The 26,372-nt window shown below is 36.2% G+C and overlaps 1 protein-coding gene across 1 annotated transcript; it reads left to right on the top strand.

Moving 5' to 3' along the window:
• Positions 1–1,822: 1,822 nt before the first annotated feature.
• On the top strand, positions 1,823–18,318 carry LOC127834390 (prohibitin 1-like). Its single transcript, XM_052360211.1, has 6 exons — positions 1,823–2,048; positions 12,916–13,077; positions 13,398–13,540; positions 14,182–14,298; positions 15,093–15,188; positions 17,158–18,318. The coding sequence occupies exons 1-6, from the start codon at positions 1,961–1,963 to the stop codon at positions 17,371–17,373; spliced, it is 822 nt and encodes a 273-aa protein (XP_052216171.1). The 5' UTR covers positions 1,823–1,960; the 3' UTR covers positions 17,374–18,318.
• Positions 18,319–26,372: the final 8,054 nt, after the last annotated feature.

The following is a 26,372-nucleotide window of genomic DNA, read 5'->3' as shown; positions in this document are numbered from 1 at the left end:
CTGTTTCAGACAGCTATCATTGCACAGAGAGTTATCAATCATATACTGAACTCATTCAGCCTTGGTGACGTACTGAGTCGTCTTTTGCAAATCAATGACACCCTTATTCAGGGTTGACTTAATTTGGCTTGATTGGTCATTGTCGTCTCGGGTACTACTTACATGTACCCCGGGTACTCTTAAGTATACTTACATGTACCCAGGGTACGGTAAATATACTTAGTCGTTCCCGGTCGATTTTAGACTGTACCCGAGTTATATTCCCGCCCAAAATCCGATGTCGTTAAACGTGCTACCGGTTATCACGGAACAAACTTCTCTTACAATAAAAATGCATCAACATGCTTTTTGAGTATAAGCTTCGATAATATAGAGGCCATTTTACAGAAAATTGACATAAATGTGAATATACTGAATTAAAAAAAATTGCCGACAACGACCGATTTAGCATTAAAATTCCCGGGTACGTTTTAGTATATTAACCGTACCCGGGGTATATGTAAGTATACTTAAAAGTACCCGGGGTACATGTAAGTAGTACTAGAGCCGACAATGACCAATCGAGCTGAACTTGCCTGTGTGTACCTCAAGAATAAATCGTTTCCTTCATGTAAAGACAATAATTATTCAAAACGCGCTAACAATATTTGCAATTTAGCTAATAAATATTATTAATGCGGTATTAAAATGTATTAAAATGTTCTTACAATTTTCATTATGAGTTAATAGGTTTTGTAATATAAACATCCCAGATCTCAGGCAATATTCTTTCAATGGAATGCAATACTATTTACAGTTGCTAAATCATCCTCAGTGTGTCCATCGAGCAATTTTACTTGAACTGTCATGTGAGAAAAATGCATGACACAATATTGCCATGCATTTTTTTATCCGATAATGGGGACCAAGACTATTGAAATATCATTTTGCAGTGAATAAAACACTGTGTAGCTGTGAAATACTAAAAACGCAGAAGGTACCTCAGAATTGAAGTTTGGGCATGCCCGCCAACTTCTTATCAACTACAATGGCCCCTTAATTACTCTAATCATGATGGGATGCTGACCACAGCACACATTAATGGGCATCTTGTCATTATCTTAAACTTTACATATGGTTGGCACTGACCAGCCTTAATGAGCGCTTTTCCTGGCATTATTCTCTGGACTGTACAGTCTTGCCGCTTTTCGTTGTGGTCTGCCTTTTGAAGAAAAAAATTCGGACAATTGTGAACTTGAAATATAATGCATGACCCTTTTCTGACTAAAATACTCGTTTACGTATCTTGCGAAAATTGTAGAAAAATGTATATTTCTTTGAATTTCTATCGCGGACTTAATTATCATATAGGCCTCTTAACGCCATTCAGTAATACCCATTTTTGCAACTTTAACAAATAAATATGTTATATTTAGTAGTCCGTTTAGTTTCCGCCGGAAGTACATGCGGCTAAATCATTCGGTACCCCTCGCAGATTATCATAATCGGACTCGGGAGAAATACGGGTTGAAAGAAGTCCGCCCACGTGATACCATTCTAAGAATGTTACAACAACAAAAACAATAACAACGACGGCGTCCATAATTCCTGTAGAGTTTGTACTTGCTCTGGCTTCAGAGCATAGAAAATCCCCATGTTCATCTTTGCAAAATGTAAACAACTCGCAAAACGGGCCATGTTTGTTTTTACTATGTAATTTTGATTCGCGTAGGCCCGCGTAGGTAGACCGCAATACCGCTTCCGAAATGTGTATTCATACTATCTCCTTCGAGGTACTTATCCGATGTTTGACGGAAAGGGCCGAGAATGTGCGATTGGCGGCTAAATCTTATGAAATTTGTTTGACATTGGCATAGTCTGATTATCGAGATTTCTCTTAAAATAAAAATATACCAGTCAAAGCAGTTTATTTAATTGATAACTTTCAATCTGTCTTAGATATTTCACTGACACATTCGACATGGCATCACGTATTTTCAACTCCATCACCGGTATCGGGATGGGACTCCTCGTCGGTGGATCGGTCATCAACTCGGCACTGTACAACGGTAAATGCAATCAGCATGTGATGAAGAATGATTTATTTCTCTAAAAACTTTGGTGGTAACATTAAGAATTGCATCTTTCAAGCACTTGCTGCGTTATCCGGAATCAACGGTAGCCGGCGATTTTACTAGTAGCTAAAGAAACTTCAGCGTATGCTCTGTTCTTTAGGTGTCCAGTCATTACACCCCCTGGACGTTACACCCCTGGTCATTACACCCTCTAAGCCTGGACATTACACCCACCAAGATATTGATTAGATTAGAAAGGTGTAATCAACTTATGAACCACTAATTGGATTTGTCATGTAAGATGACACTGATGAGATTAATGGTTGCTCAAATTATTTAATTGAGCAGCCATCATTTAAAACATTAATTTTTATTTCACCAGAATGACTGTAACAATATGCATCTAAATAATAAATACTTTTTTTCAAGAATATACAGACAGAAAAAACTTGAAGAAATAAAAATAAAGATAAATAAAATAAATATTTAGAATAAACAAAACACAATCTTAATTCATATACATTTATTTTTATTTCACCATAATGTAATAATATGCATCTAAATCATAAATAATAACGACAGAAAAAACTTTGAAAACAAAATAAAATAATGATAAATACAATAATTATTTAGAATAACAAAACACAATCTTAATTCATATACATTTATTCTTATTTCACCATAATGTTATAATATGCATCTAAATCATAAATACTTTTTTACAGACAGAAATAACTTTGAGAATAAAATACAAATTATGATTGATTAAAAAAAAACTAAAATAATATTGCCAAGAAATCCCATTATTAATTTTTAAGCAAGTATTAATAAAGTAGAAATATCCTATATCTGTTGGTTTCAGTGAGTTTGTTAGATATTGAAATAGAAGTAACATATTGTCACTGTATGATATATAAAATTTTACTGCAGACTTCAAAGTTCATTAATTACAATATCATTAACCTTTAAAGTCAGAATTGATAATGAGGGATCATTGAAGAAATACTGTTTTATATTGAAACACAATTAACAGGAATCTGTCACTTTCTGTAGCATTCAAAGCATGTTTTCACAGTTTATGGGAGGGCCCTAATTGGCACTAGTCTGTGTATCTTTAATGGCCCCTAATAAACAGTTAGAGGGTCTTTGTCTGGCCCTAATGTGGCCCAAATAGGTCCAATGTTTATCTAAGTGGCCCAGTGTTACTGTTAGTTTTACAAACTGTGTTTCATAAATGATGACACAAAACTGTGTCAATGATTTAAAACACTAAATTGGGGCATGAGTCTTAATGCAACATAACATCAACTTATTATTTGAATGATAACAAAAATATATATAACATGTATAATCCCTCATGTCTCTACCCATTTCCGTTTTCCTGCATAAATACCATTCTGTTACATATCATATCATATTTTTGGAAAATAATATTTTTGTTAATAAAATGTAAATCATAAGACCATAAAATTGAATTTCATTTATGTAAAAATAAGAAAGTATTATTAGGATTCCAAACTTTCCACATGATGTAGTTGGTTAATATGTAACAAATAGTTTCTAATTATTAATAATTAATGGATATGTTTTTATAAAGACTAATAATTATATAAGTTATATAAACAGATAAAACACAGATATCAAGTTGTACCCAGTATTGTCCATAAGACCATTAAATTGAATTTCATTTATGTAAAAATAAGAAAGTATTATTAGGATTCCAAACTTTCCACATGATGTAGTTGGTTAATATGTAACAAATAGTTTCTTAATTATTAATAGGTCCAATGTTTATCTAAGTGGCCCAGTGTTACTGTTAGTTTTACAAACTGTGTTTCATAAATGATGACACCAAAAAATTGGACACACATTAAAGCAGAAACATCATTAATCAAGTGAAGTGTGCCCCATGGTAGGTGTGATCACACCTTAGTAACCTAATCAATTATGTTTACATCTTGGTGGGTGTAATGTCCAGGCTTAGAGGGTGTAATGACTAGGGGTGTAACGTCCAGGGGGTGTAACGACTGGAAATCGTTCTTTAGATACCGTTCCTCTTAGACGTTACATTGGATGCTGTGAGCTATAGTTTCAACTCACAATTTATTAAAACGCAACAAAATATGGGAAAAACATTCAACTTTACTTTAAAAACACAAATAACATCAAACATCAATGTTATAATCTGTGACCTCTACCTGAATGTACTCGACCATGACGATCTGTGTACAGCAAGCGCTTCTCTCGATACCGTTCTTTTCATTGGCCAAGTGCTGACGTCACACACAATGACTCACTCGCTACGGGTCGGCTCGTGAAAGTTAATCCAGTTGTACAAAATCAATTTAAAATGAAATCAACGTATGTAACTTGCAAATTTCGTTAAACTATTAAATTGTATAATGCAAAACGGCTTCAAACAGTAACAGAAATAATAACGAGATTTAAAACATAAATAAAACTGTGATATGAATTGCTTGCTGATTTGTTTGTTAAGCCTCGACCTCGCATTTTGAGCACACGAACTCCGACATACGTCTGACGACACGAACGGTTGTACAGAAAGCTAGATGTACCCAACCGTCGCATTTATCACATTGTGCCCAGTTGACGATCTTCAAATGTGGATGGAGTCTTAAGTCTGGAGGTGTAATCTGCTTGCAAACGCAGCACGGTACTCTGTCGTCCAACTCATCATCATCTGTGTCCGTCTCCATGGCAACATCGGGTCGATTTATTTGAAGGCCACTTGTAGATGATAGTGGACGGCTGGGCGTTATCTTGCAGGTGTCGTTTTGTTCCTTTCTCTGGGATGCGTATGTTGCGACCTCATTTTTATACGAGTCTGACGTAATTTCTCGTCCTCCTGACTTTGGTTTGTGCGTCCGTGGTTTTGCATTGCTGCACGAAGGGCATTTCATTTCGGTTTGGCAAATGCTGCATTTATTTGATGACGCTATGTCGTTTTCTTTCTTTGAATTAAGAAATGCCAGCACCGCATCTTTCCCGCCCTTCAGTGCCGCTACTTTGCGAACAGGACTTGCTTCGCGGAAACCCTCACACGTTATCTGCTTCTCAGCAGATATTGCGTTGCTTGACAGGGGATGTATTCCAGTTTTCCTGAATGCCGACTGGATATTGAGCGGCGTCATGGCCTTCAGGTATGCCTTACATGCTAACTTAGCCATGTCGAAACGAGTTATTTTCTGCCCCATATGAGCATTCATGAAAGACGCGCATTCATTGTAGTAGTAAGATTTAAAAGGCCCAAAGATACCAACATCCAAGGGTTGAAGCACATGAGATGTGTGTGGTGGTAGCACAAACAAAACCACTCGATTTTTGCTTGCCCAATCAATCAGCTCTTGATTCACGTGAGATGCGTGGCCGTCGTAGATAAAAAGAACTGACTGCTGTGGTCCAAGGGCAGGGACGTGCTCAAGGAAGTGCGTCTTCAGGTACTCAAGAAATACGTCACCGTTAGACCATCCGGAGTCTGACATGACCCCCCTGGCCCTCGGAGACGTACCTTTCATCAACTCGGGGTTATACCTTTTGCCTTTGAAAACAAAATAGGGTGGGAGTGAGTTTCCTGAGGCATTAGCGCACGCGATAACGGTTGTTGTTGAGGATCTGGGAGAAGTTATGGCCTGTGGTTTGCTGCCGACGGGAGCGATAACATTGGGTGGTCTGTGTTCAGGCTGAATTCCAGTTTCGTCAATGTTGAATATAAGATGTGGCTTGTCAAGGAGATTGTGTTGATGAAAGGACATTTCTAAATTCTTGAAATACTGCTCTAACGCTTCTGGGGTTGTTGACTTGGCGCGGTTGTTGTCATATGCTCTCGGCTTTAATGAAACTATTCTGTCGTCCCACCTTTTTCTAAACCCGTAGAGCCAGGTGTTGCTCATTGGTTTGTTATTATCCGGTTTTCTTCCAAGTTCGTGAAGCAATTTGCCGGCCAGCTGTTTAAGTTTGGCATTGGTTATACCATACCCTAACTGGGACAACGTTGTGATGCGCTCAATTAGGGTTTCTTCTTCTTCTTGGGTCATAGCTCTCCATCGTTCATTTGGATTCTCTGCGTTTACAAGACCCTTAACGCGATCCCTCAATTTTTGAGTCGGAACTCCGAAATTGCGCGCAGCAGTTTTAATTTTCATACCCTTTTCTTTAACTGCCTTGTTAGCAAGAAGCAGGCTTTCTGGATTGTAATTTCGTTTTCCAGCATTGTACTTTTTGGGGACGGGCTGAAAGGCAAAATTAATGCTACCTAAATGTGTACATGTGTTTCATGTGAAGCTCGTATGGTGCATGCTAAACTTTCGATCAATAGCTTCATTGTTCGATCCTCTCTAAATAAAGTTATAAATATCTGCTCATAAACTCAACAATCTGGTTCGCTGAATGGCACGGACTCGACAGTTTTTTCTAGCACACAATTCAGTCGAAATAATGTGAAACTATTTTACTTAAATTGCTTAAATTGCCATTCATGGCTCAGACATAACGCAATATTTTTTTCCATTAGATCTGCAATAGATGTGCCGGTAATACCCGGAAAAAATTTGACAACACCTCATTAAGGAAACGGATTTCAGTGCAACCAATCTTGAATACAAGTTTTAAATTGGATTTTAATTGATTTTGATGCACATAAGTGAACATGGTAGTTTAGCGTAGACTTCCTGACATTACCTATACTTTTTAGCGCATAAATATACTGACCTGATTTGTGAGTTACTTCCCTTCTGTGTAAACAAACGACAACATAAATTCATAATTCCAAATCGGATTTTAAAGTAAATTTGGGTCAAAGGGTACTGATTAACATATTGTTTGTTATAATTTAGCATAAATATGATGATTTTCAGCAATATACCTGCTTATGACGCATCTTTTCTTCTGTATTTTCTTACAAGGACGAGGTCCAACAAAATTGGCGTAGTTTTCGGACAATGAAAATTTCGCACGCGCTGTAATTCTTGTAATATATGTGACGTAACGGTATCTCGAGAATAACGGTATCGGAAGAATAAGGGATACAGTTTATATAGTTTTGACAGACCTGTACGCTGAAGCCAATGTGATCAAAACCAATAAACATCAAAAAGGTACTCTCTTTTGTTGTGTTTTGCTGTTATAGTTTAGTCGGACAGTGGGACTGACAGAAACTGAGTCGGATGACTGACAGATTTTTCAAGTTTTGGTGAACCCTGCACCGTGACCTTGACCTTTGACCTAGTGACCTGAAAATAAATAGGGGTCATCTGCTAGTCATGATCAATCTACCTATCAAGTTTTATGATCCTAGGAATAAGCGTTCTTCAATTATCATCCGGAAACCATTTTACTATTTCGGGTCACCATGAAATTGACCTAGTGACCTCAAAATCGATAGGGGTCATCTGCGAGTCATGATCAATGTACCTGTGAAGTTTCATGATCGTAGCCATAAGCGTTCTTGAGTTATCATCCGGAAACCATTTTACTATTTCAGGTCACCGTGACCTTGACCTTTAATATAGTGACCTGAAAATCAATAGGGGTCAACTGCGAGTCATGATCAATCTACCTATCAAGTTTTATGATCCTAGGCATAAGCATTCTTGAGTTATTATCCGGAAACCATTTTACTTTTTCTGGTCACCGTGACCTTTGACCTAGTGACCTGAAAATCAATAGGGGTCATCTGCGAGTCATGATCAATGTACCTATATGAAGTTTCATGATCCTAGGCATAAGCGTTCTTGAGTAATCATCCGGAAACCATTTTACTATTTCGGGTCACTGTGACCTTGACCTTTGACCTAGTGACCTGAAAATCAATAGGGGTCATCTGCCACCCATTATCAATCTACCTACGAAGTTTCATGATCCTAGGCATAAGGTATTCTTTTTTGACTTTTTGTCAAACTGTTTTTTAGCCTCCACAGCTCTACAAATCCGTGTTCTTGAAAAGTTAGGGTGACATCCAATCAAGTTTGACTTAATTGCACACACCCATTCACACTACATTGGATGACTTCAATTTCTGTTTATTAGCCAATTGCACAAGTTCTAAAACAACACCTATTGTTAAAATATTTTCTCTTAGCTGAGGTGGTTGATTTCCAGGTTCAATTAAATGAATGTCTTTCACACCTATTTCTTGATAGAAAGGCCCATGATAATTACCACCATCCATTCTTGTTGTCTGAAATAACACAAAACATATTGCTACAAACTATTAACAACAAATCAAAACATAAATATCCCTATCAGGGGTGGCGAAATCAAATGTCCGAGTTGCCCGAGTCGTACATTTGCTTGTCTGGGCAACTGATTTTTTTCAATTAAGTTGTCCGTGGACAACAAGTTTTTCAAAAGTCGGGTCCAGGTATACAAAAAAATACATTGTATAAAAGCAGTAATTAAGTTTTACAAAACCGGCATGCGATTACATTGTCAGTGCTATTTGCGGAGCAATCAAGCTTAAATACGGGCACACTCCTGCGCAGTGATCTCCCTTATTCTATAAAAGACCAGGAGCATGCCGCATTTTAAACATTCGGCCCGACTGTTAGACAGTGTACAGACTGGTTTCTTTATTTTTACAATCAGACGGAAATAAAAAGTATCAAAGTAAGGTAATCAAAACACGGTCTACTTTGTTATTTTAGACGACTTTAATGGTAAAAATGGAACATTTAGTTTTTTTTAAATCTTCAACAACGGAGCAGAAACCCGAAGCATTGAGCAGTCCACCTTCCAAAAAAAACTAAGAAAGATTATGATAAAAAATATAATCTTAGTAAACGCACCAGAACTTTTCAAGAAACTTGGCTCACAGATTTTCAATGGTTACCAGTTGATGATAATCAAATTGCTACCAGTAGCGGAGCCTCAGTCTGATGAGGTCCACATATTAGACTAGTTTAATTTGTTAAGATTATGATGTACTTATGTTCAACACATGTTTTAATAACACTAGCTTTGCAAAATTAAAAGTTTTAGAAAGTCTTTATATTGTTTATAATATACTGCTAAAATGAATGTACTATTGAAATACAACTATAAACAACACTAGAAAATCATACTCATTTTGGTGAATTCCACATTGTTTTACATTAATCAATAAATGCATTTATAATATATATAAACATTAATGGACAAGTGTAGTTCAGCAACGGACAAGTTAAATTTCCTAAATGGTTGTCCGTGGACAAGTATAGTTTTTTGAGATTTCGCCACCCCTGCCTATGTCCCAATTTTAAAATATCCGAAATATAGTACATCGGGTGAAAAATCTAATTATGATTTCAGAAATTGTTGGTGTGTTAATTAAAATATATCCTTCCCAGAACAATATAATAATGAAACTATTTAACAGAAATGTTCACGAATGCCTGTTGAAACAAGTTTTCATGCCGTTTTTGTTGTGGAGAAATTAAATGGAACAAATAAAATGGTGGACGCACTCGGTTGCTTTTTTTAACAAAGACCGTTGATTTTGAACACGCATTTGATAGTCACTTCTAATCCAACTTTAAACATCAAAACATCAAAATGAAGGTAAGAAAAAAAGGATTTTAACAGAAGTTGAACAAAAAGCATTTACCTTCTATTATTCAAATAGCATATTATACACTTTGAGTGATCTTTTTGAAACCATTTTTCATTCGATTGTGTCGGTCAGTCGGACCGATTATCTTAAATCACTTTGGTCCTTAGAAAAATTTGCCGGTCAGGACCGGCGGATCGACGGTTTTGGCGAACCCTGCGGTGACCAGAAATAGTAAAATGGTGTCTGGATGATTACTCAAGAACGCTTATGGCTAGGATCATGAAACTTTATAGGTACATTGATCATGACTGGCAGATGACCCCTATTGATTTTCAGGTCACTAGGTCAAAGGTCAAGGTCACAGTGACAAAAACATATTCACACAATGGCTGTCACTACAACGGAGAGCCCATATGGGGGGCATAAATGTTTTACAAACAGCCCTTGTTTAATTTAAAATGAAATGATTGATGCCCACTTGTTTTCTACTATGTTAAAAAGGATGTTAAACGGACCCGATCTAAAAGCGAACGGACACGATCCCAAACCAAAATTTTGGGCAGATTGTTGTTTCATTTGGGGTGAGTTGGCTTTCCATTATGGCGAGTTGTCCAAAAAGTTTGGGGCAGGTTGATTATGTTTAGGGCGAGTTGTCTTTGGGAGAGTCGTCTTGCGACCCTGCAACCTAACCGATACTTTATATTGGCAAAATTGCAACAGCTTTTCACAATGATCGATAGAGAGTGCAATAGAAACAAGATATATCTTTAAAAAAGATATACGGCGTTGATTGTAGTTGGAGTTTGTGAAAGGTAAAGAGTTCAATGAATGAGATCAAGGATAGGGAATGTCTTTTTCTGTGCAGTTCTTAGCTGCATCACACACAGTACGTGATGTTAAGCGGATTTTTCTCGGCTTATTTTACATTATTACATATTGCTGGTCATTAACCTTTAGATACAAAACAGAAAACCAAAAGAAGAATGGAAGTGAAATTAAAACATATGAGTCAACCGGCCACACGCGAAGTATTCGTACATATTTTTAATATTTATACGCCTGTTCTTCGAACAAACATGTTTGAGTCGTTTGTCCGGCATTGCTATATGATTCGATTATTAACAGTACAGTGTTTTTTTTTATGGCCATTTCGGGGCCGATATTCGGCCCCATTCCCCTAAAAAAAGAGTATATATTTTTCCCCCACTTTGTAAAAAAAATCCCCTCCAGAAGTAATAAAAAATATTTATTTATTTTTTTTTTTTTATAGAAAGAACTGTTTCATAATCATGACAAATATATCTCAAATTTATTTCATAAATAACTAACAAAGTATATAACTATAATTTATATGATTTTTAATTATTATAAAGTGTTATATTAAATTAGATTAGTTTTTTCCAAATCAGTGAATTTTCACATGAATTGCATTTGTCTCCCAAAATGGCCAGGAAAAGGCCTAATGTATCTATATTGTGTCAATATTTGTTGATAAAAACATTCCAATTTGGTCCATTTTATTGATACAAAATGCTCAAATTTGCCATTTAATCGATTTAAAAAAAACTCAATTCGACTCAAAATGGCTAAGAAAACTGAGATTGTGCATGAAGGCTGAACTGTCTGAAACTAATGTTGAAAAAATCATTGATATATATTTCAGAAAAAGGACAGAGACATTCTGCTGTGAATATTATATTCATACAAACATGTGTATTCATATAATAAATATCATTACAAATAAAAGAGTGAATTTTTAATTTTCCCCTTTTCCTAAAAAACGACGCATTTAAATGCCCTTTGGACGGGCCCTGCCACCATTCCCCTATAAGTGAAAAAAAACACTGCAGTATCGAGAATCATCGCGCTCATGCTTAATACATAGTCAATATGCCGGTTGAATAATTCTTGTTATATTAATCAAACATATGATTATCATGGTATTGTTGAAAACACATTAAGAATCTATTATTGGCATACCATAATTATATCACTGAATATCTTCATTTAATATATTTCTGGTCTAAGAAAATTCCAGTTCACCTAGTTCACGCGATAGCGTCTATATTATTTAACGATTATTTAACTGGCTGCGAACTCAGGTCAGCACATAAGGTAGTCATGAAGACGCAGCGATGACCTGACACTCACACACACTGGCCGCTAACTGACCCTGATACCTCGCGGGTTGAAATGCAATGCATTAAAGTGAAGCCACGCTTCCACTGCTGTTTATACTTTTACATGTTAACATGTTGACAGGGATATGGAAGTCAGTACTAAATATGAGAACAAAGCCTTAAAGTACAAACGCTCTTGCGCTGGCAATCCTCTGAAAACAAAAGGTGCACCTACAAACTGTATTGATGTCGAGAGTTGAGTGTAAAACTGTTCTATCTATTTAGCCTTTTCATTAGAGATACAATTGTTTCATGCAGTTAAACAGTGTTACAAAGACGCGGACATGTTTCCAATGTTCTGGTGGGATACTCAAATCAGCCAATGGAATAAATGAAGTGTATTCATTCGTGTCTAGCCGCGGGAAATTGTATTTGAATTTTATTGGACACTTACACAGGTCAGGTAAGGTCAAAAGTGATGTTAAACAGCTACGCTGAAAAAAAGTACAGTCAAAACTGACATCAGTGGTCAGTCAAGGGAAATGGCCAAAATGACCGTCGTTGACAGGTGGCCGCTGTTCTTGGAACACCATTTTTATACCCCCACTTAACAAAGTTTACTTGGGCAGAAGTTGTATCTAGATGATGTCTAGGCAAAGTTCGAACATGGGTCATGGCAGGTCCAAAACTAGGTCACGGGGTCACTTTGTGCGTTTTAAACATTGAGCATGGTGTCTGCTCTCTAATTCAAGTAGTTTTCATCTGATCTTCATCAACCTTGGTCAGTAGTTATATCTAGATGATGTCTAGGTCAAGTTTTAATATGGGTCATGCCGGGTCAAAAACTAGGTCACTGGGTCACTTAGTATGTTTTACACATTAAGCATGGAATCTGCTCTCTTATTCAAGTAGTTTTCATCTGATCTTCACCATACTTGGTCAGAAGTTGTATCTAGATGATGTGTACATGTAGGTCAAGTTCGAACATGGGCCATGCAGGGTCAAAAACCAGGTCACGGGGTGACTAAGTGCGTTTTAAACATTGAGCATGGTGTCCGCTGTATTTTGTGAAGACAACATGCAAAATATTCTGTGTCAATGCGGCATGTGGGGGTATTCGTCACGTCTGTGACAAAGCTCTAGTTTATATTAAAATTTGCTATGTCAAATACAATTTTTAAATTATATATTGCAGTTGATGGTGGGCATAGAGCTGTGATCTTTGACCGATTCCGTGGTGTTCAACAAACAATAGTTGGAGAAGGCACACATTTTCTCATTCCTTGGGTTCAGAGGCCTATTATTTTTGACATAAGAGCACGTCCCAGAAATATTCCTGTTGCTACTGGTAGCAAAGGTAAAAATACAACAGTATTTTAATAACAGCTGCCAGCCAGGTATAATGGCTTGACTTAAATATGTAGATCATTTGTTGATGCAGTACCGGTAATTATAGTAAATTGTAAATTGGATAATTCATCCTTAACAGATTAATACACATTTCACTGATTTAATATTTTGGAAAAGTTTTGGCAGATAATATTGGTAGGTATGATAGGTAGTGTTAAATTTTGATGACTGTTTTACATATTTTATGAAATGTTAAATAATTTTATTTAGATGGGCTTCATGTATTATGTCTTCATAGACTAGTACATATACATCCTTGTGTTGCAGATCTTCAGACTGTCTCCATCACATTAAGGATATTGTATAGACCAAAGCCGTCCGACCTACCAGCTATTTACACAAACCTGGGCATAGACTACGATGAAAGAGTACTGCCATCTATTACTACAGAAGTCTTAAAAGCTGTTGTGGTATGTTGTGCAAGACATTTATATTCAGCATATGTTTTGAATTCAAGTTACAATTGATTACCGGTACTTTTATTGTTGTGTTTATAATAAAAAGGCTATCAGAAATGTTAAGATTTTGTCTGTCTTTGCAAATGGTTTCTGAAAATATTCAGACCTTTTCCTGTACAATCAGGCAAGCTTGCATGGTAAGTGTATCATTCAAACAAGAATGTTTGAATTTCATAAATGTGTCCAGCTACATGTTGTTTTCTTGAAACCTTTTAGTTGCAATTCTTGTTAAACCTTTGTATAGTGCTGTTGTCCGTTACTGTTACATGTATGTGCATTTATTAAATGCTTTGTTTGGCAAAGTTTTACTAGAACAATTTTGAGTAGATAAAAAGTACATTTACTGACTGCTGCCATGTGACTGAAATACTGCTAAATAATATAGCGAAATAAATATAGAATTACAAATATATATAACTAAAAAGGAACTATTGGAAGTTATGTGTTTACACTTAATTCTGATAAAACAAGATAAATCAAATTCTTGTTCTATTACATTGCTTAAAATACTAACACGCATAAAATGTTTTCCGTGCAAGCAATATTTACTTGTTTAGTAAAGATTGTTGTTTACACTCTGCCTACTTGAACAGGCCCAGTTTGATGCTGCCGAGATGATCACACAGAGAGAGGTGGTGTCACACAAGGTCCGTGAGGCCCTGAGCAATAGAGCAGACGCCTTCAGCATTCTCCTCGATGACATCTCATTGGTGAGAAACACAGTTAAAAATAAAATCACTCTTAATAGTTTACATTCAAATAAGTTTATTCTAGTGATAAGACCTTGACATTTTTCAAAAGTACTCATTTAACCAAGATTTTGTGAAAGTTTTTGGGTTTTGGGGTATTTTACCCTGTTGTGTTGTTGCCCTGTGCAATTTAATTAATAAATTAAGAACTGATTGAGATATGTCAATTTGAAATCATGTGTATTTAACAATAATATATATGCACAACTGATAACACATGGTCATGGGCTATTGCATATGAGAAATTTGCAGTAAAGGTTACCAACCATTACCGCAAATAGAAAGTTGTTTCACTGAATGACTTAATAGATAATTTTTTGGGGAACAGTGTTTAAAAAGTATCAGAATTCAATAGGCAGGGAAACTGATTGTTTCATGTAACTTGCACTTGTGCCAAAATGAAGTGAAATGTTTGGCATTTGAAATAATTTGCAAATTGTGTTTGTATCCTTTGTTGCTGTTTTATCATGTTGTTTGTTTGATTAAAGACCACACTCACTATTAAAACTTGTTGTAGAAATGAAACCATGAGTAAAATACACATTTACAGCTTCAGTGCCAGGCACAAGGAAATGATATTCACTCTTCAAGCGGATTTCGTGCTTTTCATTGTTGATATTGCTTTAGAAATAGTTATTCAAGACTATAATGTATGTGTTTTATAATAAAAAAGTTTGGGGGGAGCGTCTGTTCTTCTGTGGTGTTAACAAAATCATACCCCTGTGTATAATTGACACTAATTGCAATCATTGCAGACCCACCTGACATTTGGTACAGAGTTCACATATGCCGTTGAGCAGAAGCAGGTTGCTCAGCAGGAGGCAGAAAGAGCACGCTACCTTGTAGAGCGGGTATGTCAATATAGCAACTATGGATTGAAGCGAAAGGGGCATACGCCACCAAACACCCTTACACTGGTTAAAACAAAACAACACAATTTACGCACATTGACATGTTTTTCATAAATTATGACATAACTTTTGAGCTGATGGTCTGTTGGTCAGAAAAATTCTGGTCTTTGTGCGATAATTTGAAACGTTCTAAAGCTAAACGTTGATGATACTTGGTATGCAAAAAAAGAAGGTCATGTAGGGAATATGTACATTATTTCAGTTTTTTTGTCAGACAAAAAGTTTTGAATCCAAAGCTAAAATCTCTATACTCGCCCCTCCCTCTATTGTTAAGAATCCTTTTTCCATGCCTTTGCGCCACCAGATTTCAAGGGTTATGTTAAGCTAAAAATATAAATCTAGCCCTGCCAATATGCATACTTCAGTCTCAAAGAATTGGTCTAAAATTTCAATCATTATTGTCTGTAGCATTGGGCCTGCCTTTTACATTTTATGCATTTTTATTATGAAATATGTTATTACTTTATTAGATATTAATATTTAGGTACTTGTTACTTTGATGAATACTTATACCGCAAAAAATGCAATGTTTTACTGAACACGTAAAACCATGTTGATAAACTGAACAAGGCATAATGTTTCAAAAACAGTTTGAACTCAATGATTTGTTGACACTATTATTTACATGATTGAGATAAATAGCCCCTTTTGTTACATACATTGGAACTTCTGGTATTTTATTGCTTTAGAGGGATTTCAGTAGAATGTAACTTTCTTTTAATGATACCTGCCTTGAAACAGTTGTAGGATGACTAAAATGAAAACATGAAAAATAATATTAAAATATTGGAAAACATACTGAAATAAGAAAATGTGTTTTCTGAATATTTTGAGTTCATTGAACATTTCTAAGATGGTCTTCAATATAATTGGTTGTGATGATGACATTCAGTTCCTTACTCTTATAAAGGCCCACGATCCTCCTACTGCAAGTAAGTGTAATGCTTAGGATAAAAGAAAATGTCGGAGACGGGTGATGCTCCCCAAAAGTTTTTTTGGTCACAGTATTGCACTATATATTCAGATAAAAGGAAACGTCTTGAGGGCACAGTAGTTGGGGGGACAAGAATTTTTTTATAAAATTTTTCAAAGGGCCATTACTCTGTTAAAAATCATCCGACCAGAACCCGCTGATAAATTGCACATCGCCTCTTGGTAGTGAAGCTTCCCATCAAGTTTCATTGAATTCCGGTCATTAATTGCTGAGAAATAGCCCGGACAAGAATTGCACTATATGTACAGTTAATGAAAAATTTCAAACGGCCATAACTCTGTGAAAAATCATCCAACCAAACCCGGCTGATAATATGCACATCTCCTCTTGGTAGTGAAGCTTCCCATAAAGTTTCATTGAATTCTGGTCATTAGTTGCTGAGAAATAGCCCAGACAAAAATTGTGCACTGACGGACAGACAGAAAGACAGACACAAACAATGACAGACGAAGCGGCGAGTATATGCTCCCCCCAAAATAAATTTTGGGGGAGCATAAAAATGAGTTACTTTGTGCTCAGTTTCAGATTTTTGAATGACTGTCGGTTGAATGTGAACAATGTGCTCAAGGTTATATCATACATTGCATTTAAGGCTTTGCTTATGTATGGTGGGTATCCATAAACTGTATCCTCGATTGGATTGTTTGTGAAGTTTTATTAATCTCAGCTGGAATTAAATGTCTTTTATTTATACATTGTAATTTTTATCTGACATTGATATTTAATTGTATGAAATATTCAGCATGTGGCTTAGTATGTAACGGCAAACAAAAAGGGACATGTAATACAAAAAGTGCATGTTTTTTTAAGCAGTGCAGTACATCATCCACATTATGCCATGACAATTATACAGTTAAATGCTCTAAACTCTTAAAAAAAAATATTAAAATGTCAGTTTTACTGCCACCATTTCAGGAAGAACAAATGAAGAATGCAGCAATTATCCGCGCAGAGGGTGAGTCCGAGGCTGCAAACATGGTCTCCAAGGCGATTGGGGAGAGCGGAGAAGGCCTGGTGGAGTTGAGAAAAATAGAGGCAGCAGAGGACATCGCCCTCCAGCTGGCCCAGTCAAGGAACGTTGTGTACCTGCCCTCTGGCCAGCAGACCTTGCTAGCACTGCCGCAAGCGTAGGCACACTGAGTGGTTGGGAAGTCTTTATGGAACTGTGAACTTATTTGGATTTGAAGAGTATTGTTTGTTAGAAGAACTGGACCATAATGCAAATGACAATACCTGGATTCTGACTTGCAAACTGGATCCGATTGCTATCATTGTTTTGCAATTATTGTAAAGGACCTCAGTCTGCCAAATTTGCAGTTGTAAGAAGCTTTCCCTATAGGGTGTCATAAAATGTTAAACTTGTAAATAAGACTTTGTAATAAAAAGAGTTTGTTCACATCTGAAATGGTATATTACATGAAACATCCACTTGAAGTATTTTCACATAATGCTCACTTCTTTCTTTAATAGAACAGTGATGCAAATATTCCACCCCACCCTCAGCAAAGTCCTGTGGTAGCATCCCGAATATAAAGTGGGGGTCCAGGTCGCTCTGATTGTAATCTGTTCTGCCTCTCTGCATTGTCTGATACAGTTTTCACAGTTTCACTAAGAGATTTTGTAGACCGTGTAGACCGTTTATGGTTTGCTTCACGTCATGCGAATGTTGGTCTCGTGTCATATATGGCCATCAGTGCTTAAGACCATCCTGCACAACACCACAGTCTGGTCTGTAGCTACTCTGTCTGAGATCACGAAACCTTGAGTTACGCCGAAAAAGTAGCTACTGACCAGACTGCTCATATGAATGGATAGGCTGGTTTGCAGGTACACTGGTCACATGTGTCATTGGACTCATTTTTGCATGATTTGGCTCAAATGAATTGGTCATTAAGTGATTGTCTTCATGGAAAAGACTCTTCATGTACATTTTACTTCTCAGAGGTTAGTGTTTTAATGTATATTACGAGTAACCATACTAGATTGCACTTTTTATGATAAATATTTATGCTTACTCGGTATACATTCTCTAGTGTATGGGATGTTATCATACCAAATAAACAAATACAATTTTGATCACTTGTTTGTCTGTCTGTTCATGATTTGTAAATGTTGTAGAAGCAGCATACATGTACAGTTAAAGGCACCGACAATAAGGAATACATGTTTGAAAGTATTTCAAAAGATGAACAAAAAAATTGTTATTTCAAAGTCCACACTGGATTTCCTACGGTTGATCTTGTTTTGTCAGTTCAACTTAAGATAATTCCAAAAGTTACTTTAAAATTCTAAACAAAATGCTTAAATTTGGAGCTTCATGCTATGCATTATTCTGATAACACGTCCGAATTTTTGAGTCGAGTAAGTAAATTTGAACGGAGTCATGGCCCCAACTCCATTGGCTCGGACATGGATATACCTCATTTGATTCAAAATGAACACACCGGCTTATTTCAACAGCAACATTAAATAAAAACTATTAATAAAATCAAACAGGTAATTTTCTTCAGCGACTGATATTTAACAAAGTTAGATTTCTGTTGTATTATCAATAAGAATAACGGATATGCCTCCTAAAATGATCCACATAAGTTATATAAACTGGTTAAGGTGTATGAAAGATCAACAAGAGTGCCCGTGTCACAAAGATACGCCTGTCAGTGTTTTTGACGATGCTGCGAAGCATCGTCTAAGTTATCATATCATGAAAAAATTATTCACAATGGAAACCTATGTAAAGGACCGAGCCAGTCCGATTGAGATTTTTCTAATCGGCATACCTCGCTGATTATCATTGATAAAGGTTTAGGAAGCTCAGCTATAAATAGGACAGCATATTCTGGGAAAAGATTTAATAATAGTTTGAAAACGTTAATTTTAAATCAGTTTTATTCAATCCATTCTATGTTTATAGATCAATGAAACAACTATGCATTTTCTGTATTGTATTTGACATTTGTCGTGTTTCGGTAAATAAATTGCGAATTAAAACGTGTATAATTAACTTTCAACGCGATCATGAGTGTAAAGAAAACGAATTATTTCGAACCTGCCATTTGTAAACGTTGTAGCGACTATGGTATATAAACAGCATAATAGCTTTATCATTTTTGTGTAACAGGTCGGGCTACCGTAACCTCGTGAAGAGGCCAGTAGGACCTGTAAATAAACTCTGAAACACACACACATATCATTTTTGTGATACTCGCTCTTCTGCGTGCTTTGTCATTTTGCATATTTTATAAACTTTTCAAACATAAATTACAGAGCCACATCAGTGCACATACTATGTTTGACAATTCATTTGTTTGTTGGATATTGTTTGCTGTTTTCAACACATATCCTAATATGTGTTTAAAACAGCAAACAATATCCAACAAACAAATCGCGGAGATTTAGTTAACCTTACCATGTATTCATGGGCGAACTCACTTATTAAAGTGCTCTAACTATGTCCTCATACCCACTTTTGATCGGGAATCATCATGAAATTATTGCCGTACTTAACGAACAAACATGCCTAAGCTTATTAAATTAGAGAAAAAGAACGATAATCAAACGAGAAAACGTATATGTTCATGCACATGGGATTGCGAAATCACGTCCGTACACATAGCATCATTAACTAAGGAAAGGAAACAACGAAATATAAAGTTTGGTATGATATACATGTGAAATTAAAGAGCATGGTGTAATTAAAGAGCATGCCAAGTTTTGAATTTATATGCTGAAACGTAATGTTATAACCCACAAACGTTTTACTGTAACAGACAGTTTTTTAAGATAAGTGGTACAGAAAATACACGTCGAATACCTTTTACAATATATTTCTTGTTATATTTGATCGAGAATGTAACCCGCCTCCCAGTTTCGCTGAAAGGGGGCAGTCTACGGTTTTTCTTGAAAATCACCAGGCCGACAACCACTGGTCTGCAAAACACCCGCAAAACAAGGCCTTCAGTCCCAACCTGAAAATAGATTCAGACAATATTCAGTGCAGCTCATCAACAGCTTGCAAATAAAGCACAAAACAATGCAGAAAACGCACTTTAAGCTGGTATCTGATGTAAAATAGACCTTTTCGGAGGTCTCGGAACTTGCCCCTAAAAACCCCATTTTCAGATAAATCCGGCAATCACATTTATCTTTCCGGATAAGAATACGCACACAGTGGACAACATGCTTTGCACTATCACCGCAAAAGCTTTCAAACTGAGCCAAACAAAATGGGTCATTACCATTGAACTTTTTTGCACTGCTAACTTATTTAAACCCACCGTTGAAATCTGTCAAATGCCGGCTGCTTTAAGCAGGAAGTACATTTGTTTACATCTCACTGAGCATGTTGTTGTTGTTGACTAAAATTCAGGTAACTTAGTTTCGAATTACTGAAAACATGTGAAATTACTAGAATATTGACCATTTGTACTTACATTTAAGCTCCTGGAGTCAAAAAACAATTGTGTTTAGGTCATACACCTTATGTTCAGGAAATTGACCGGGGCCGATGCGCAAATAGGGCTACAAAACTGTAGACTGTCTCCTTAAGATAGCAGTCCAAAGTTTTAAACCCATCTAAATTTGAATTATTTGTACTCTTCAGTCAATTCTGGATGAAACTGGGTGGTTTTCTTTGTAATATAACTGCAATGTACAATTTAAGACTATTTTTAGTGAGCATATCAGCGGCAGCATTTTCACGCAACTTTTTGGTCATTCTTTCGGTATTCTACGCAAGTCTAAAAAGCACTCAATTTGCACAGATATGAGATGTAGATATAATCATATTGCCAGAAATCACTCATAATGAGTGTCAGCTTGCATCCTGAGTCAAAAATTGCTCACTACACTGGTCAAAGTTTAAAAATAAAGAATTTTGATGTTTTTTTCCTTTAAATCAGTGTTTTTTACTCACTTTTCATCAAAGTGTATGCACATTTAGGGGTTTAAATGGGTTGAAAGGCACTAAATGTTGTACATATAGTTGAGATAAGTCAGCTTAGTCTTTCTTGCATAAACAACTAAGCATATCGCACAAAGAAACAAAGACTGCGGATCTATAGCAGATGTGCGCACCATGCAAAATAGGGTTTTCTTCAAAAATCAGGCTTACCTCCCCCTACTGGAATGTTAATATCTCTGCTCAAATTGCTCAGAATTCAATGGGAAAGCTGTTTTCAGGTGTTGATGACTCTATTTTATTAAAAAATGTCACCTTTGACTATGGGGCGTTGGGTGTGAAATTTAGGTATTTACCTTAAGGGGGCAGTCTACGGTTTTTCTTGAAAATCCCCAGGCCGACAACCTATGGTCTGCAAAACACCCTCAAAACAAGGCCTTCAGTCCCAACCTGAAAATAGATTCAGACAATATTCAGTGCAGCTCATCAACAGCTTGCAAATAAAGCACAAAACAATGCAGAAAAAGCACTTTAAACTGGTATCTGATGTAAAATAGACCTTTTCGGAGGTCTCGGAACTTGCCCCTAAAAACCCCATTTTCAGATAAACCCGGCAATCACATTTATCTTTTCGGGTAAGAATACGCACACAGTGGACAACATGCTTTGCACTATCACCGCAAAAGCTTTCAAACTGAGCCAAACAAAATGGGTCATTACCATTGAACTTGTTTGCACTGCTAACTTATTTAAACCCACCGTTGAAATCTGTCAAATGCCGGCTGCTTTAAGCAGGAAGTACATTTGTTTACATCTCACTGAGCATGTTGTTGTTGTTGACTACAATTCAGGTAACTTAGTTTCGAATTACTGAAAACTTGTGAAATTACTAGAATATTGACCATTTGTACTTACATTTAAGCTCCTGGAGTCAAAAAAACAATTTTGTTTAGGTCATACACCTTATGTTCAGGAAATTGACCGGGGCCAATGCGCAAATAGGGCTACAAAACTGTAGACTGCCTCCAAAGGATCAAGTTTCCCACGGGTACTACTTCCCCGTACCCCCATTTTTTTTTCGTACCCTACATTTTTCGTACCGAATTTTTTTTTCGTACCCAAATTTTTGCTCGTAACCAAATTTTTTTCGTACCCATTTTTTTCCTTCCCAATTTTTTTTCGTAACCAAATCTTTTTACGTACTTATTTTTTTTTGGCATAATTTTTGTACCCAAAATTTTCGTTCCCATTTTTTCCTACCCAAAATTTTCGTACCCACATACACAATTGTGGTGATGTAGATAAACTTAAATAGATGCTTTTATATCAATCCTCTTCAAAAGCATCGTCACACCAGTACTGTCAGTACTTTGATTTTTTATCAAGACTGGGCAAAGTCTAAATTGCCTTTCAATGATTATACCTTCATGACCTTTGATAAAAATACATTTTACACGTGTTTTCAAGAGGAAGTATTAGATACTTAGTGATGCAGTAATCCCTATCTAACGACATCTGATGTTAATTTACCAAAACCATGAGCACCTTTCCGTTATTTTCTAACTCACGGACTACTTCTTAGATTCTTCATTTGAAAATATTATTCACAGACCCACGGCATCGGAAATTTTTCCGCCTGCGTTAATGTTTTCTTTACCTTTAGCTCATTTGTACTGAGCTTTTGTCCGTCGTCAACGTTTGCCTTGTAAACACTAGGGGCCTGATATATTGCCCAATCTTCATGACACTACGTCAGAACATTGTTCCGAATATGCATCGGGCGAAGTGCTGGGGCATATGGGGTCAAAAACTAGGTCACTTGGTTAACTTAAAGGAAAACCATGTGAAAACTAGAAGTCTAATATTTTCCCGTTTTTCCAGTCATCATAAAACATGGTCAACAGGGGCTAAAGCAGTTGTCTGTAAATGGCTACGATAAAACCTTGTTCAAACTAAACAAGTCACAATTTTACCCAATCATCACACTTGCACACACCATGTTTTGTACTTGTATGATGCATCCTGCCAGTGTTCAAAAATGGTTTGCCGCCTGGCAATAAGTTTTCTAATGATATCCTTGTCGAGATCGAAACATAGCCGCCGCGCGAAGGGAGGGGGGGGGGGGGTCAGTTTTCTTGATATGGCACTATTGAAACCTTGTAAATAATTGAGAAGTCACATTAAAGAACAATCATCATAAAACATGTTCAGAATATTCATTCTAATAATATGTTGGCCTATTTTGCATATGACGCATGCCATTAAAACATTACCGTCTGGGGGCAGTTTTCATATCGTTGCTATAATGGAATCTTGTGAACACGTCAGCAGACACAATTATCGCCCAATCATAAGAAACTTGCTCAGAACATTTGTTCCAGTAATTTCTCAGCCGAATTCTTCTCTAAGGTCGCTGTATCATGTAAATAAACTTATGTATATACATGATTTAGCGGCTTTTGAGAACGAGAAGAGCAAAAGAAGTGTAAGTTTCCATTGAATACTACCTAAGTTATGCTCTCCATAAGCATCGTGACGATGCGAATACTAAACGTCTGCTTCTGGAACATATACAAGAAGTTCTTATAGATAAAACATTACTATATCATTGAAGTAATTAAACTCCGTACATCGGGTTACTTTATATTCGTTGATACCGAATATTACAACGGGGAGGCGGAAAACTACAACGGGCGAGGCATGGTCAGGGGTGATAACCCCAAAAAAAGGTTAGGGTAAGGGTTAGGGTTAGGGGTCGGGTTAGGGTTGGGTTTAGGCTAACCCAAACCCTTACCCGACCCCTAACACTAACCCAAACCCTAACCCTAACCCTCTAACCTCCCCTTGCGCAATACCATACCATGCCTCGCCCGTTGTAGTTTTCCGCCTCCCATTACAACGACGTTAACACTCTATATATTTGGCTTTAAATCACGCATTTGTCTCTTTCTACATATGCCTGCATTGCATAGCATATAATGTACTGTATTCGACCAAATGTTTTAGATTGAACACACATAAACGTGATTCAAATACGCGATGTCCGTTCGATGTTCGGAAGATTTATGGCTATTTAAAACTTTCGTGTCTATATTTGTACGGAAATGCCAAGGAATTTTTAATAGCCGATGTGTAATTCCACAAACACGATTAAACATAAAACATATTTTTGTTATGAAAGGTAATAAATCTTCAAACAAACCTTTTAAACGGACGCTGTCAACTACCTTTCGGCATAGAACGAGTTCTGCGTTTGTTTTAATTACATTTTCAAGGACATTAATATGAAGTAAAATGTATTTTTAAAGCCTTTCAAGCTAAATTTCAAATTTCATGTAAAGGCATAGTTGCATTGTAGTAACGTCGATACCTACGTTACATTTTAATTTGCTAGTTTATATTTTTCTTCATTAAAACTCGATGCATTTTTTAGCATTTGCGTATAACCATAGTTTATTCGATGTTTTGGTATGATTTTCTTGAAACGAGATGGGTTGCCACAGACGTGCACGGCAGAAATGTATAGATTGTGTGTAAACCATTTCACAATTTCTCCCATTTCACCTTGAATTGGTAAATATTTATGATGAAGTTCGTGTAAATAATGCATTGTTAAAATGTCAACTTTATCTGCATTTTCGGAGACGTATGTATTTTTAATAATTGTATGATTGATTGAGTGTTCCAACCTGTAATTAATGAGTTTTCGTGATGTTAACTGTGTATTTTTGTGAAATTAACCATATTCGTCGTTATCACATTAGTTATGGCGACACTCTTCAAAGATGATCTTACAATACTTAAAGTTGTAATTATTTTTTATTTGTAACCTTTTAAGTCTAGTCCGTGTTTTCGCAACAAATAAATTTAACCAAACATAGGCTGCACTCAACAGCACTTATGTGGCCAAGGATGGTTAAATCTCATAGATGTGTGTTCATATTGGAATGCCATATAAAGTTGTATATATTTATGTATGCATGCATGTATGTATGTAATGATATACATATTAGATATATTTAGTCTTATACCCTAACAATTGATCCATATGCATCACGCACATTAACCCATTGAACATTTACCAATAAGGTGCACTCCTTTTTATCATGTTAACGTCATTAATTAAACAACTGAAAAATCAGTATCAATATGTTCGTTTCCATACTGCAAATTCTTCTTATGGTATGTCTGGTGAGTAAATTAGTAAATTTTAGATACGCAGTTGCAATATTACATGAAATTATGTATTCCCTTCATAAACATTCCATGTTAACCAGTTCATAACAATATCGTCCAACCTTTATCTTCTACCATCACTTATAAATTGTATAATCCATATATAATGTAAGCTATGAGCTTGTATAGGCTTTGTTGCTGAATAAATGTTGTTCTTGTTCTAAGCATTTTTGTTTGTAATAATTTTTGTATTAAAACGGAAGATATGACATTATCAGAGAACATAAAGTCATTGACAATAACAATCCATCAATTATAAGGTAATTACAATGTATGACTTCTAAAATGTAATATAGACCGTATAACCCTTTCTCCCATAAGAAGCAAAGTGAAAATTGATTTTGCAACCAGTATAAACCCAGAACAGCAACTCACAGTCTGCTAAGGTTTTTTCTGTTTGTTACTCATCAGTACATAAGGATTGGAAATGAAGCATTTAAAACTTGAAAATATTAAGTAAGGACTTAATTTAATTTTCTAAAGGACTTTAAATGCGTCAAAGTGCATTTCTGAGAGGTAAAGGGATAAGCACGTGAGATTGTTTGTTTGTCGCTGCTTTATAGGGGTCCTTCATTTATAAAACCCGATTTATAAGCACGATGTGATCGTTGTCTAGACGCATACCAATATGGGTTCATGTGATCCCAAACGCTATTAAATCCGTAAAATAACATGTGCATATCCTATGGACACAGATAAACAGAAGTAGATCAGTTTCTTCATGCAGTTGATACCGTATAAGGAAACTTAATTTATTCGCTCGATGCTGATTGATTGGGTTTTATTAGGCCATACGATGCAGATTTATTTGGTTTCATTACACTATAATGCAATCAAGACCTTATAATCGCATGTGAACGTTAACTGGGCGCAGACAAATAGGGATCCATCCCTGGTTTCACCCTAATTGTACCGTATAAGCACGAAGTGGATGTTGTCTGGATGCTTTTTTGGAGGAGGTTGTGGTATTAATTATACAATGGTAAAAAAAAAA

This window comes from Dreissena polymorpha, chromosome 1 (assembly GCF_020536995.1).
Source record: "Dreissena polymorpha isolate Duluth1 chromosome 1, UMN_Dpol_1.0, whole genome shotgun sequence".
Classification (NCBI taxonomy): Eukaryota; Metazoa; Mollusca; class Bivalvia; order Myida; family Dreissenidae; genus Dreissena; species Dreissena polymorpha.
Note: the sequence above shows the minus strand (reverse complement) of the source record. Positions and strands in the feature narration are given on the sequence as shown.